Source organism: Dasypus novemcinctus, unplaced genomic scaffold, assembly GCF_030445035.2.
Source record: "Dasypus novemcinctus isolate mDasNov1 unplaced genomic scaffold, mDasNov1.1.hap2 scaffold_69, whole genome shotgun sequence".
Classification (NCBI taxonomy): domain Eukaryota; kingdom Metazoa; phylum Chordata; class Mammalia; order Cingulata; family Dasypodidae; genus Dasypus; species Dasypus novemcinctus.
In genome coordinates, this window is record NW_026688628.1 from 2,668,700 (window position 1) to 2,680,372 (window position 11,673).

The following is an 11,673-nucleotide window of genomic DNA, read 5'->3' on the forward strand; positions in this document are numbered from 1 at the left end:
ACATTTCGGAGCACTGCTGCACTGCGTGGATTATAGTTTACACTCTCCCCCAGTACATTCAGTGGGTTATGGCAATATATATAATGTCTGGCATCTGTCCCTGAAATATCACTTAGGACAACTCTAAGTCCTGAAAATGCCCCCACATCTCATCTCTACTTCCCTTTCCCTGCCCTAGCAAATACCTTGGCCAATTTCTCCAGATCAATGCTAAAGTTTCTTCCATTACTAGTCACAATAATTCTATAGTAGAATACCAGTCAGTTCACTCTAATCCATATTTTATTCCTCCATCCTGTGGACGCTGGTTTGGTGATGTCTGCTACACCTCTATATTGAGAGGCAGCTTAGATCCCACATGGTTGATGGATGGGATTCTCCTGCTTGGAGTTGTAGTCACTCTCAGTTCCCTGGCATCGTGGTTGACCATCCTCACTTTCCTGTTAACTAACCTGTGCAAGTCCAACAAGCTGGAGAGTAGGAGCTGCAACTCTGCTGAGGCTTAGGGCCCATCTGGCACATGGCCAGTGCAGAGACTGAAATCTCCTGGGTATACACAAACCCCAGCAACAACCACAGGTTCAGTAAGTGATAGAAGAGGCATGTGTAGAAAGGTCACATCTGAGTCCGGCTCCATCACACTCAGGAACACAAATTCCCTGGTAGGGCCTACAGACAAGACACTGAATTCCCAAGCCAACCATGAGGAATCTTTTTCTCCTCTTAGTTTTGTTAGTATTTGCCTCTCATATTATTCTTTCTTATTGGCATATTAACCTATTATTCATATACAGAGCCCTTCTGTCTCTTAACAACAGTTTTGCATTTGAAGACTATTTTTTTCCTAATATTAGTGTAGAATCTCCTGCCCTTTTGTGGTTAATGTTTGCATGTAAAATTGTTTTCCAACATTTTACTTGCAACTTGTTTTTATCCCTGTATCTAAGGTGAGTTTCTTATAGACAGCATATAGATAGGTCGTATATATATTAAGCAGGAATAAAAAATTATAAAAGGTGAGAAAAATGGGAAAACTTAAAATAGAATGGAATAAAAGAGAAGAAAATAAAATAAAATGCCAGATAATTAAGAAGAGGAAAAAGAAAGATAAAACAGAAAGGTGGAAAGGAAGGAAGAAAAAGAGGGAAAATGAAAGAAAAATAAAAAGAGTAAGGAAAGAGAAAAATAAAGACAGGAAAATAATAATAATAAATGATACAAAGGTAGGAAAAAAGAAAAAATTTAAAAAGTGAAAAAATAAATGGGAATAGAAGAATAAAAAGTAAAAACAAACAAACAGGAGAAGGAAGAATGAAAATAAGGAAGCAAAGAAGTAAATAACAAGCAAAACAAAACAAAATAAAAGGAAATGTTATTACTGTGAAGGCAGTATTTACTTCAAGAAGTTTATCTTTAGGGTTTTATACATCATATCTTTTTTTTCCCTCTTTTTACCCTTTCAGTTACTCTTATAAAATATCTTCATTTCTACGCTGTCTTTCAAACCACTCTTTCCTGTCTTTTCCTTACAGCCTGCTTAACTGTCCTTAGGATTTCTTGAAAAGCAGGACTCCTTTGACAAATTCTCTCAATTTCTGTTTATATCTGAATATTTTGATCTCTCCCTCATTAGTGAAGGACAATTTTGTTGGGTAAAGAATTCTGAGCTAGCAGTTTTTCTCTTGCAGTACTTAAATATGTCAAACCATTGCCTTCTTCCCTCCGTGATTTTAGATAAGAAATAAGCACTTAAACTTATCACATATTCCTTGTATCTGATCTGTTGCTTTTCTCATCCTGCTTTCAAGATTCTTTATCTTTGGCATTTGACAATCTGATTAGTATGTGTCTCTGAGAAGTCCTGCTAGAATTTATTGTTTGAAGTACTTCCTGGAATATATATCTCTGTACCCCATAAGAGTTGGGAAATTTTTCAGCCATTTTTTTTCTCAAACTTTCTTTCTGCCCCTTTTCATTTCTCTCTCTTCTCACTCTGGAACATCCATAATGTGTATGTTTATGCATTTCATGATATTCAATTCCCTGAAACCCTAATCAATTATTTCCAGTTTTTCTCTGTTTTTTATTTCTGTCTGTCTGATTTGGGGTGTTTTGTCTTCTAATTCACTAATAATTCCCTCTGCCTGTTCAAGTCTGCTGTTGTGTGATTCTATTGTATCTTTAATTATTTTCCTTTGTGTCCTTCAATACTATAAGATCTTTTAATTTTCTATATATGTTTACATTTTCTTCTTTATGCACACCCAGTGTCTCCTTAATATCCTTTATCTCTTCCTTCATTTCCTTGACTTGATTTATGGGATTTTAATTAACATCTTTAATTAGTTGTTCCAAATTCTGTGTTTACTCTTTTTACTTTGTTACTTTTACTCTACCACATCATCCTTTTTCTTAGTATGCCTTGCCATTTTTTGCAGATGTCTAGCCATCTGTTTATATTGATGAGTTCACTTTGTTGGTCATTTTCTCTCAACTATTTTTTGGTTGTTAGAACTTTGTTAATGCTATTCTTTAATACTTGGTGTAACTTATTCTAAATTTTTACAATGTCCTGTGTTTAACTAATAAAAACTGGACCATGGCCAAATGGAATTGGCATAGATATGTCCAAAAGTCATTTCCTCTACATTGGCCTCTCTCAGTCTCCATGTCCTTGAATCTTCCTGGACATTGTACAGTGGTCCTCTGGTTTCAGAATCTGAGCATAGCTGTCTCTTTTCTCCCTGCATCTGCCTGCACCTGCCTTATGACAGTGACACTTCTCTTCCAGACTCTTCCCCCTCCTCCCAGCAAGGCCCATCTGACTGGCCTTGCCACATGCCCTGAGCATCTGCCACCTCCCCATACTCCTGGCAAGGGTCCCTTCATTGGTCACTGATGTGTTGCTCACCTCATAGCCCTGCTACCTCCACTGGTGGCTGATAATTGCACCCTTCTTGCCAGCCTCCTGTGTGCCACTCACCTCATGGCCCCACTAGTTACCCTTGTGCCCAACATGATTCCCTTCCTGACATCTGTGTGCTGCTTGGCCATGACTGTGCCAGTTTCCCATGCCCAGCAAGGCCTGCCCTCACTAGTTGCCCATGCATCACTCACCCTGTGGCTCCACCATTTCCCTCCATGCCCAGCAAGTCCCCACTTGCCAGCTAATGGCATACCTTTCAACTTGTGCCCCAACACTTCCCTAATGCACAAGAAGACTGCCTGTCTTCTCTCCATTTCTGTAGGATAGCCAATTGATTTTTGATAATGGTACCAAGTTCACTCAATAGGGGAGAAAATTCTCTTCAACAAATTAAGCTGGAAAAAATGTCTACATGGGAAAATGAGTGCATCCCTACCTCACAACTTATACAAAAATTAACTAAAAAATGAATCAAAGAACTAAATATAAGCATTAAAATGGAAAAAAAATTCCCAGAAGAAAATGAAATGTGAGGAAACATTTCAGGACCTTGTGTTAGGCAACTGTTTCATAGACTTTACAACAAATCATGAGCAAAAAAAAAAAACCTCAAGTAATTAAAGATGCAGCTCTGTTAAATGTAGGAACACTATGTAGATTTCACTAAATTGTGCCAGGACAATTGGAAAAAATATTTGAAAAATAAAATTGTATTCATATTTCCCAACCTGCCCCAAATCAACTCTAAGTGGGTCGAATAATAAAGTGTTATATTTGGGAAGAAATCTTCAGAATCTTAAAGTTGGAAAGAATTATATAGTAGGAGAAGGAGGAGAAGGAGGAAAAATGATATAAAAACACAACTAGAAATTTTTTGTGAATTTGATTGCATTAATATGAAGAATTTTTTCCCTAAATACAACATGAAAGCACAGTATCCCACACCATATATCAAGTGAAAATAAATGTCACTTATAAAGTTTTCAAAGAAGAAGCACAAATATCTCATTTACACCTTACAATATTCATGCTGAAGGAAAATAAATAGTATAATTACAATGAGGTAATACAACAAATTCAATAGACTGCAAAAAATATCTGGAAACACCAGTTATAGCTGAGAATGTGGAGCAGAGGACCTGCTCAAAAGTTATTGATATGTGTATATAAGTTGGAAGAGAAGTTTTGGAAAGCTGGTTAATATTGTTACAGTCAGCTATGACCATGTTATGTTGCAGTCACCAGTAAGTCTTAATTTGTGATGCTGAGAGCAATTTATGACACGTTTCATGAGTTTTGGCTCTGGCTTTGCTACACACCATTCACATTCTTTGTCCAGGCTACTGGAGCAGCTTGTGTATGGGATGTTACTCATTCTTTTGGCAGAATGAGAAGTTATTAAACACATACATCTGTAGCCTAGTCTGGCAGTAATGAATTAGGACATTATAATTCACTTTTACAAGGGCACTGCAGAGAGGGGCATCTCAAAAGACATTGATATATTGAATAATGATCCCAACTGAGCTTTATATATTAAATTTCAGATATACATGCTATGACCCTGCATTTTCAGTAAAGAGAGTGATTACCTTTATGATGGAATAAAAGGTGATGGAAAGGAGATAAACATGGAAAATCTCTAGGATTCTGAGGTGATTACGTTAGGATTATTTTGATAATTATGGGACTCAGGACCCCTGGCTAGTCTTGCTCTTGACCACAGCTGCATTCCTCCCCAAGGTGCCTCCACTAGGAGCCTCTGATCTCCGGCTGCAAACCCAGGTTTTCCTCAGGTGTCTCAGCTGAGAACTCTTTATTGGATGGAGAGGGAGACTTTGAGGCCTTTCTCTCTCTCCTCCTCAATACTCAGTATATTAAACTCCTAGCCCAGGGCCCATAAAACTGCAGAAACCTTTTTTCAGGTGCTCTCTCAGCAGTGAGTTGATTCCATGTCTATACAGATCCATCTGTCCCTCCCCCAGTGGCAGCTTTCCACAGCATCATGAGACAGGGTTCAGTCTATGTCTTTAGTGTTTACCCTCCTGCTTTTATATTATCACAGTAAGTGACTAAATGCCCCACTTGTTACTACCATCTTGGCTTTGAGTATTTAAATCAGCTACTTTTGATACCTGGCAGCTGAACTCAGCTCTTAATAAAATTGGCACAGGGGGAAGGGTAGCAAATTAAGCTGGATGGTGTTCTGGAAAACCAAAAGATGCTGTGAGGCACCTATGCCAGGAGGTGGTGAAATCCATGGGGCCCTCTGAAGGGATGCTTGGCAGAAAGCACTGGCAAAAATTGAGATTTTGAATGAGAATAAACATAAAGAAATCATTTTATTTTATTTTATTTTATTTATTTAATTTCCCCCCCTCCCCTGGTTGTCTGTTCTTGGTGTCTTTTTGCTGCGTCTTGTTTTCTTTGTGTTTTAAGTGGCCACAAGTGTGTTGAGACACTAAATGGGAGCATCTAATTAATATATTCAAGGAGATAAAGCATAGTTTTGCATCTGAATTGAGCTATGAGAAATACAAGAATCTAAAGAGAGAAAAAGGGGATATTATATATGTGTACAGAATGTCTTTAATCAGAAGTTCATTTCATATTTTGGAAAAAACTTGACGATATTTCTCATAATATGTATTTATAATTTTTTTTTTTAAATTATGGAAGGGGTAGGGAGCTGGGCATATGGGAACCCCATAAATTTTTGATGTAACATTTATGTAATCTAAATATCTTTTAAGAAATACAAAAGTATATAAAAATGTTGAAAATATGGACAAAATTATCGTACAATTTCTGTGATAAAAATGAAATTTATTGTTAAATATTACATAAATAAAATCCATAGAAAATCTTTTCAGGAATAAAACAAGTTTTCTGATTAAGATAGCATAATAGCATACTACAGGACAGGCACATTAATTAAAACACACACTTAGAAATACTGAATATCAAGAAATGCATTAAAAAGCATAATATCAAGAAAATGAAAGAAGAGAATCTGAAGACTTAGATTTTTATCAGGAGCCACTGAGAAATATAATTCAATGCTTCTAGATAGTCATATATCTGGAGGGAATTAAAATTGACAGAAATTATATATGTGACTATAAACATAAATATAAATAAGACGTGATGGGATATAAAGACATATTCACACATGCAAAGATTCAGAAAGGATATAGCTAATCTTTGTAAGCTTGTTCCTTGAATATAAAATCAGACAGTGGTCACCTCCCGGCTCCAGGGCTGAGGTGGTGCGGGAGGACACCTGCCCAGCGGCCGCATCTGCCTCTTCCACGCATAGGGGTCAACGTGGGTGTTGGGCACGTGGGCATACAGCATTTAATGAAAAATCCTGGCTTAAGGGGTAAACATGACAGGCTTCTTGGATAATTTCCATTGGCCAGAATGTGAAAGTATTGACTGAAGTAAGAGAAGAAATGCAGGTATTTCTGTGGTGGCAGGTATATTGCTTTTAACAGGGTGGTGTAGCCTAAGCCAGAACAGATGAACCATGCCTTTCACACATGTGGTGTGTTTTCCACACTGGTTTGCTTCAAGATAAATGCTGTGTCAAATGATCAGATGTGAGCTGATGACTGTGAGAACCGCTGTTTAGGAAGAACAGGTGCTCCAGTTCAGTTTTTCATTGTTTTCTTGTTGATGTTTGGGTTACTTATTGTTTCCATGTGGATTCTTTTTGGTGCCTATGCTACCCAAAATATTGATGTTTATCCAGGACTAGCAGTGTTTTCTCAAAATCCACTTTTCTTTTAGAAACTTGATCTGCAGATTTGGAAGAACTGAGGAGCTAAGGACCTGGGATCACTCCTTTATATCACATTTCCTTTTTGTTATGTTATATTCTATTTGTAGATAAGTTTTTATCTCTCAATATAATTTATGCATCGCCAAATAGAATAGATTGTGCATTTAATGTTTTGTTTCTTTACATGTTTATGCTCTAAAGTTTTGAAATAGTTTCATGAAATTTCTTTTTTACCATTGAATACATTGTTAATATTTACATAACATAGGACTATATATATTGGATGATTAGTATCAGTTGTTTTATTCCTGAATACTTAAAGCTTGATCTGTTCCCTGAGGCAGGGTTCTATTATATCATCTTACAGTTAACTACTCAGTTTCAGTATATCTAATTTCTGAACATGCACAAAAATATAGCTCTCTTGATCTAAAATAAGCACTGAGACACTTAAAAATGTATTTCAGTAAATTTTAATTTATTTTGGCTTAAAAATGAGATTTTTTTAAAAGGTAAAATCTTTCATCTTTTGTAGTAAAGAAATGGGCTTTTATAAGAAGTTTTTTTAAATTCGTGAAGGGCTAATTTAAAAGACATTTAAAAACAGTTCTAATATGACTTTATTCGAGAAAGGATAATACATGATCAAATAAACTGAGTTTTACCTGGTTAATGTAAAAAGATTGGAAGGTGGCTGAGCAACATGCTTCCTATTAAAGCAGCTGAAATGATCAATCTACTGGGGTTATCTTTTATAGCCTACCATTATCTGACATTATAAAATTCTGTATCAAGCAAGCTGGAAACAACTGATTTAAAAGCCTGAACCATTTAACAAGTGGAATGGTTAGTTTAAAGCTGGAGTGCTTTCTCCAGAAGGGAATTACTGTGGCCTCGTGAAAAATTCATCCCCTAGTGACCTGGCTGCAGCTCTCTTTTTGTTCTAGCTCTCAAGCTTTGGGGAAAGTGTTCCTGCAAAATATATCTTCAATGTGAAATCAAGTAAAAATTTTGTATTGGGTTTTAAATATTGAATTTGCACTGCATGTATTCCTATGAAAGATTTCAAAGGGATAGTTGGGTCTTAATTGCTATTTTTGTTTCATTTGTTATACAGGTATTTGTCATACTTTTTTTCCCCAGAGAGATTTTATAAAGCCTTTAGCTGTAAGGCAGAAAAATGTCAAGGGTATTATAACACCTTTACAGCTTTTAATGCAAGACTTATGTAGCTTAACTTCTGTCCTCTCTTGGTGAGAATTTGCCATAAAAAGAGTATGAAGCACTTTGTAGAAATCTGTGCCTTTGTCCAGATGCTGTCTTGTTTAATTCTTTCATTGTTGTTTTTATCTCTTAAAATGTCAGGAAACTCTGTTTTACTTCCAACAAATTGTAAGACCGATTACTTGTTCCAACTACCTTATAACCTGCTGCAATAAATATTACTTCACACACACACACACACAAATCAATCAGTGATGCCTTTACCCAGGAAAAAGCTAGGAAGAAAACTCAGGTAAGAACAACTAAATTTTACGAAGAAATATGATGATTCCCTCAATTTTCAAACATTGAAAATATGAGCTTAAGCTTATATTTCAGACATTGGATGAATAGGAGCAAATTTTAGATTTTTCTTAGGATTATTATTTTTGATGAAAGGAGGGCTGAATTCAACATAATCTTGATTCTATGTCAAATAATTCATACTGAGCCATAATGAGACTGTAAATTGTACAACTTACAGCTGAATATAAATGACCCTAAGTTTCTACAAAGTACACATTTCCTACATAGGCTCCTGGAGTTAAAAAGGAAGTCATCAAAAAATTAAATTCTTAGATATATAGAAGCTAATATATTCTTAGACTATCAGAATGCTGGCTAAGCCTTTAGTTATCTGAAAAATAAAACTCTTTCAATCGTGAGATTTTAACTTTTATATCTTACTTATGGGAAAAGTAAATCACATAGTATTAGCAAGACTGATGTTCTGTAGGCAAATCCAATATCATTTATTGCTATATCTACTCCATTTTATAATAATGAATCCTGGTTTACCTCATGCAGAAGCCTGAATGAAATAAATATAGCAAAAATCATTTACACGGAGATAAATAAAACCTAGAACTTGCAAATTATATTGTGTTAAAGGACAGGGTTCTTATATGCCCCTTTTTGAATGAGACAAACAAATCTCAAGTATTTCAACAATAATACTGGTCTCTGTGCTATATCCATGATGATTCCTCAATTGCTATATGTATACTCATGTCGATTCCTCAATTCCATAGTTGTCTCTTAGATGTAATCACTTTATTACTTTGAGCAGACACATGCATATGAGTGAATCAAGGGGAGCAATTTACAAAGGATGTTTCTCTAAACCAAAGGACGCAATATATTCTTCCAGGGTGGCCATAGACATACATAAAAAGCATAGGCACCTGTTCAGGCACTGATATAGAAGGCATGGCTTTTTCTTATGATGCCGTGTGTTGTTTTTTGCTCTAAACCATCATAATAATTTTCCAAAACATTTTTAGAATTTGAAAGTCTATTCAGGAAGAATACATGAATCATACAAATATAGAATGGAGAATGAAAAATTATGACAGTTTTCTAGCTTACTGTTTCATGCTAATAACAAGATATGTACAGACAAGAAAGCTTTAAAATTTTATAGGGAAAGATACACATTTAAAAACATATATAAAATATAAATTAAACTTCTTTGAAATTGTATTTTTAAGTTTTTTTTTTTAACCAAAGAAAGCCCTCCTTCGTAACTCAAAATATCTGTGGAACATTCTGCCTAGAGCAATGTTAATCTCTCTGTTTCGTAGACTATAAATGAGGGGGTTTATAACTGGGGGCACCATGGTGTAGAACATGCCTGTGAGCAGGTTGCTAAGAGATGCTTTCTCTGAAATGGGACCTAAGGCAGCAGCCATTCCAGAAATTGTAAATATAAGTAGAACTGCCAACTGTGGTGTGCAGGTGGATAAGGCTTTATTACGGGCTTCCATGGAATGCATGCCAAGCACCATTGTAAATATATTAATGTATGATATAAACAATAAAGCAGAACATAATAAGCCCAGAGCCACACCTACAGTTAGGATGACAAACTCAGAAAACTGAACTTCTGAGGATGAGATCCTCAAAATTTGAGGTATATCACAGAAATATTGATGGATCACATTGGTCTCTGTGAAGGGAAGCCTGAACATGGTGCCTGTGTGGATAGAAGAATACACCAACCCACTTGCCCATGAACCACCAGCTGCCTGTGTGCACAGACGTGGGGTGATGGTGAGTCCATAGTGCAGAGGGTGGCAAATGGCAACATAGCGATCATAGGACATCACCACCAGGAAGGCCAACTCTGTGGATCCAAAGAGAAGAAATAGGAAAATCTGAGCAGCGCAGGCTGGGAGAGAAATCAGTTTACTGCCTGTCAGAGAATTCACAATGAATTTGGGAACAGTAACTGAAATGCAGCAAATATCTATGAGGGATAAATTTCCTATAAAGAAATACATTTGAGAGTGTAGATGAGGGTCAGTCACAATAACAGTAACAGTTACAAGATTCACAGTCAATGCTCCCAGATAAATCACTAAAAATAGCAGACCTTGTACAACTTGTAGCTCCCGGGAGCTTGAGATATCCATGAGGACGAATTCTGTGAAGATGGTGAGGTTGCTCATGTGCACTTTATATGCTGCAGTCAACCTGGGAGGCAAAGTATAAAATTATAAGACAACACTAAAGAGCAAAATGAAGCCAATCCACAGTATCAGCAATAATAAGCAAATACTGGCATCACAGTAAGTCTTCTAGGAATCAAGATACAGGAAATCAAGAAATGGCAGTCTTTAAAAATCAATAAATGCACAAATTTCTTTTTTCATTTTCAACCCCAAATCTGCTGAGTTATAGTAACTGTGACTATCAAGATATAATAGAATCTAAGCAAATATAAATATTTCCTATAAGATTTAAAGTTGAACAATCTTTCAATCATTGAGGCACATTTACAGTATTTCTTAAAATATACCTAAAACTAAGTCTGAAAAATCCAGTGATTATATTCTTATTTTCTACAATATCAAATATTAAAGCAGACATGACCTGTAAGAAAGGTTCTACATGGACCAGAGGATTCTACCACTACAAGCTGTTACTGAATCTCTTCATGTATCAGGGAACAGGAAAAATGTCTTTATCTCCCCAGCAATGGCAATATGACCTAGAAATTGTTTCTATAACAAAGATAATAAATAGTTCTGAGGATCATCTGAGATTTTATTCCAAATAAAACAAATGATCGTTCTTGGACATTCTTTAATTTTAGGTGCTTTATAGGAAATGCAGATGGATTTTTTCAACTCTTCTTTGTGACAATGTGCATAAAATTATATTTGGTTTAGATGGGAGTGTGCATCTCAAGTTTCTTCTTTTTCACTCTAGTTAACTTTCTCACCTACACACAGAATCTAAGAAAAGCATTCCAGCTGACAATACTCCTACATACAGCATCCTTTTACCATCTAGCATGAATTCAAATATTTAGTGAAGGTTCACATTCTGGCCAAATCTCTTTTCTATATGCTATTTTAGGTTGCAGAAATCTCCTCATTCATAAATAATTATGCTAGCTATAAATGTATTAAATTGGACTTGTCTTGAAGCAGTTCAAATCCTAAAGAAATCTTATTTCAACATTATATTTCATTGCTAAAACTAGTTATGTTGAAGTAGAATTTTAATACTATTTAATTTTCATTTGTCAGAGAGCTGGAATTAAGGAATTATATGCGTTTAGAATCTGTGTTTTATTAATATTTTTTTTATATAAAATCCCTTGTCTTTACAAAAATATTTTTCCATTTTTGCGGCTATTTTTATATATAGTATTGAATATGTATTTCTTACATTGTTTTTATCCAGAAGAATT

General features: G+C 35.5%; 1 protein-coding gene across 1 annotated transcript; it reads right to left on the reverse strand.

The window, feature by feature from the left end:
- Window positions 1-9,472: 9,472 nt before the first annotated feature.
- On the reverse strand, window positions 9,473-10,423 carry LOC139438559 (olfactory receptor 14I1-like). Its single transcript, XM_071213668.1, has one exon. The coding sequence runs from the start codon at window positions 10,421-10,423 to the stop codon at window positions 9,473-9,475; it is 951 nt and encodes a 316-aa protein (XP_071069769.1).
- Between the last annotated feature and the right edge of the window lie 1,250 nt (window positions 10,424-11,673).

Coding starts and splice junctions, on each gene's coding strand:
- LOC139438559 (XM_071213668.1), bottom strand. CDS start 10,423: ATGAGCAACCTCACCATCTTCACAGAATTCGTCCTCATGGATATCTCA.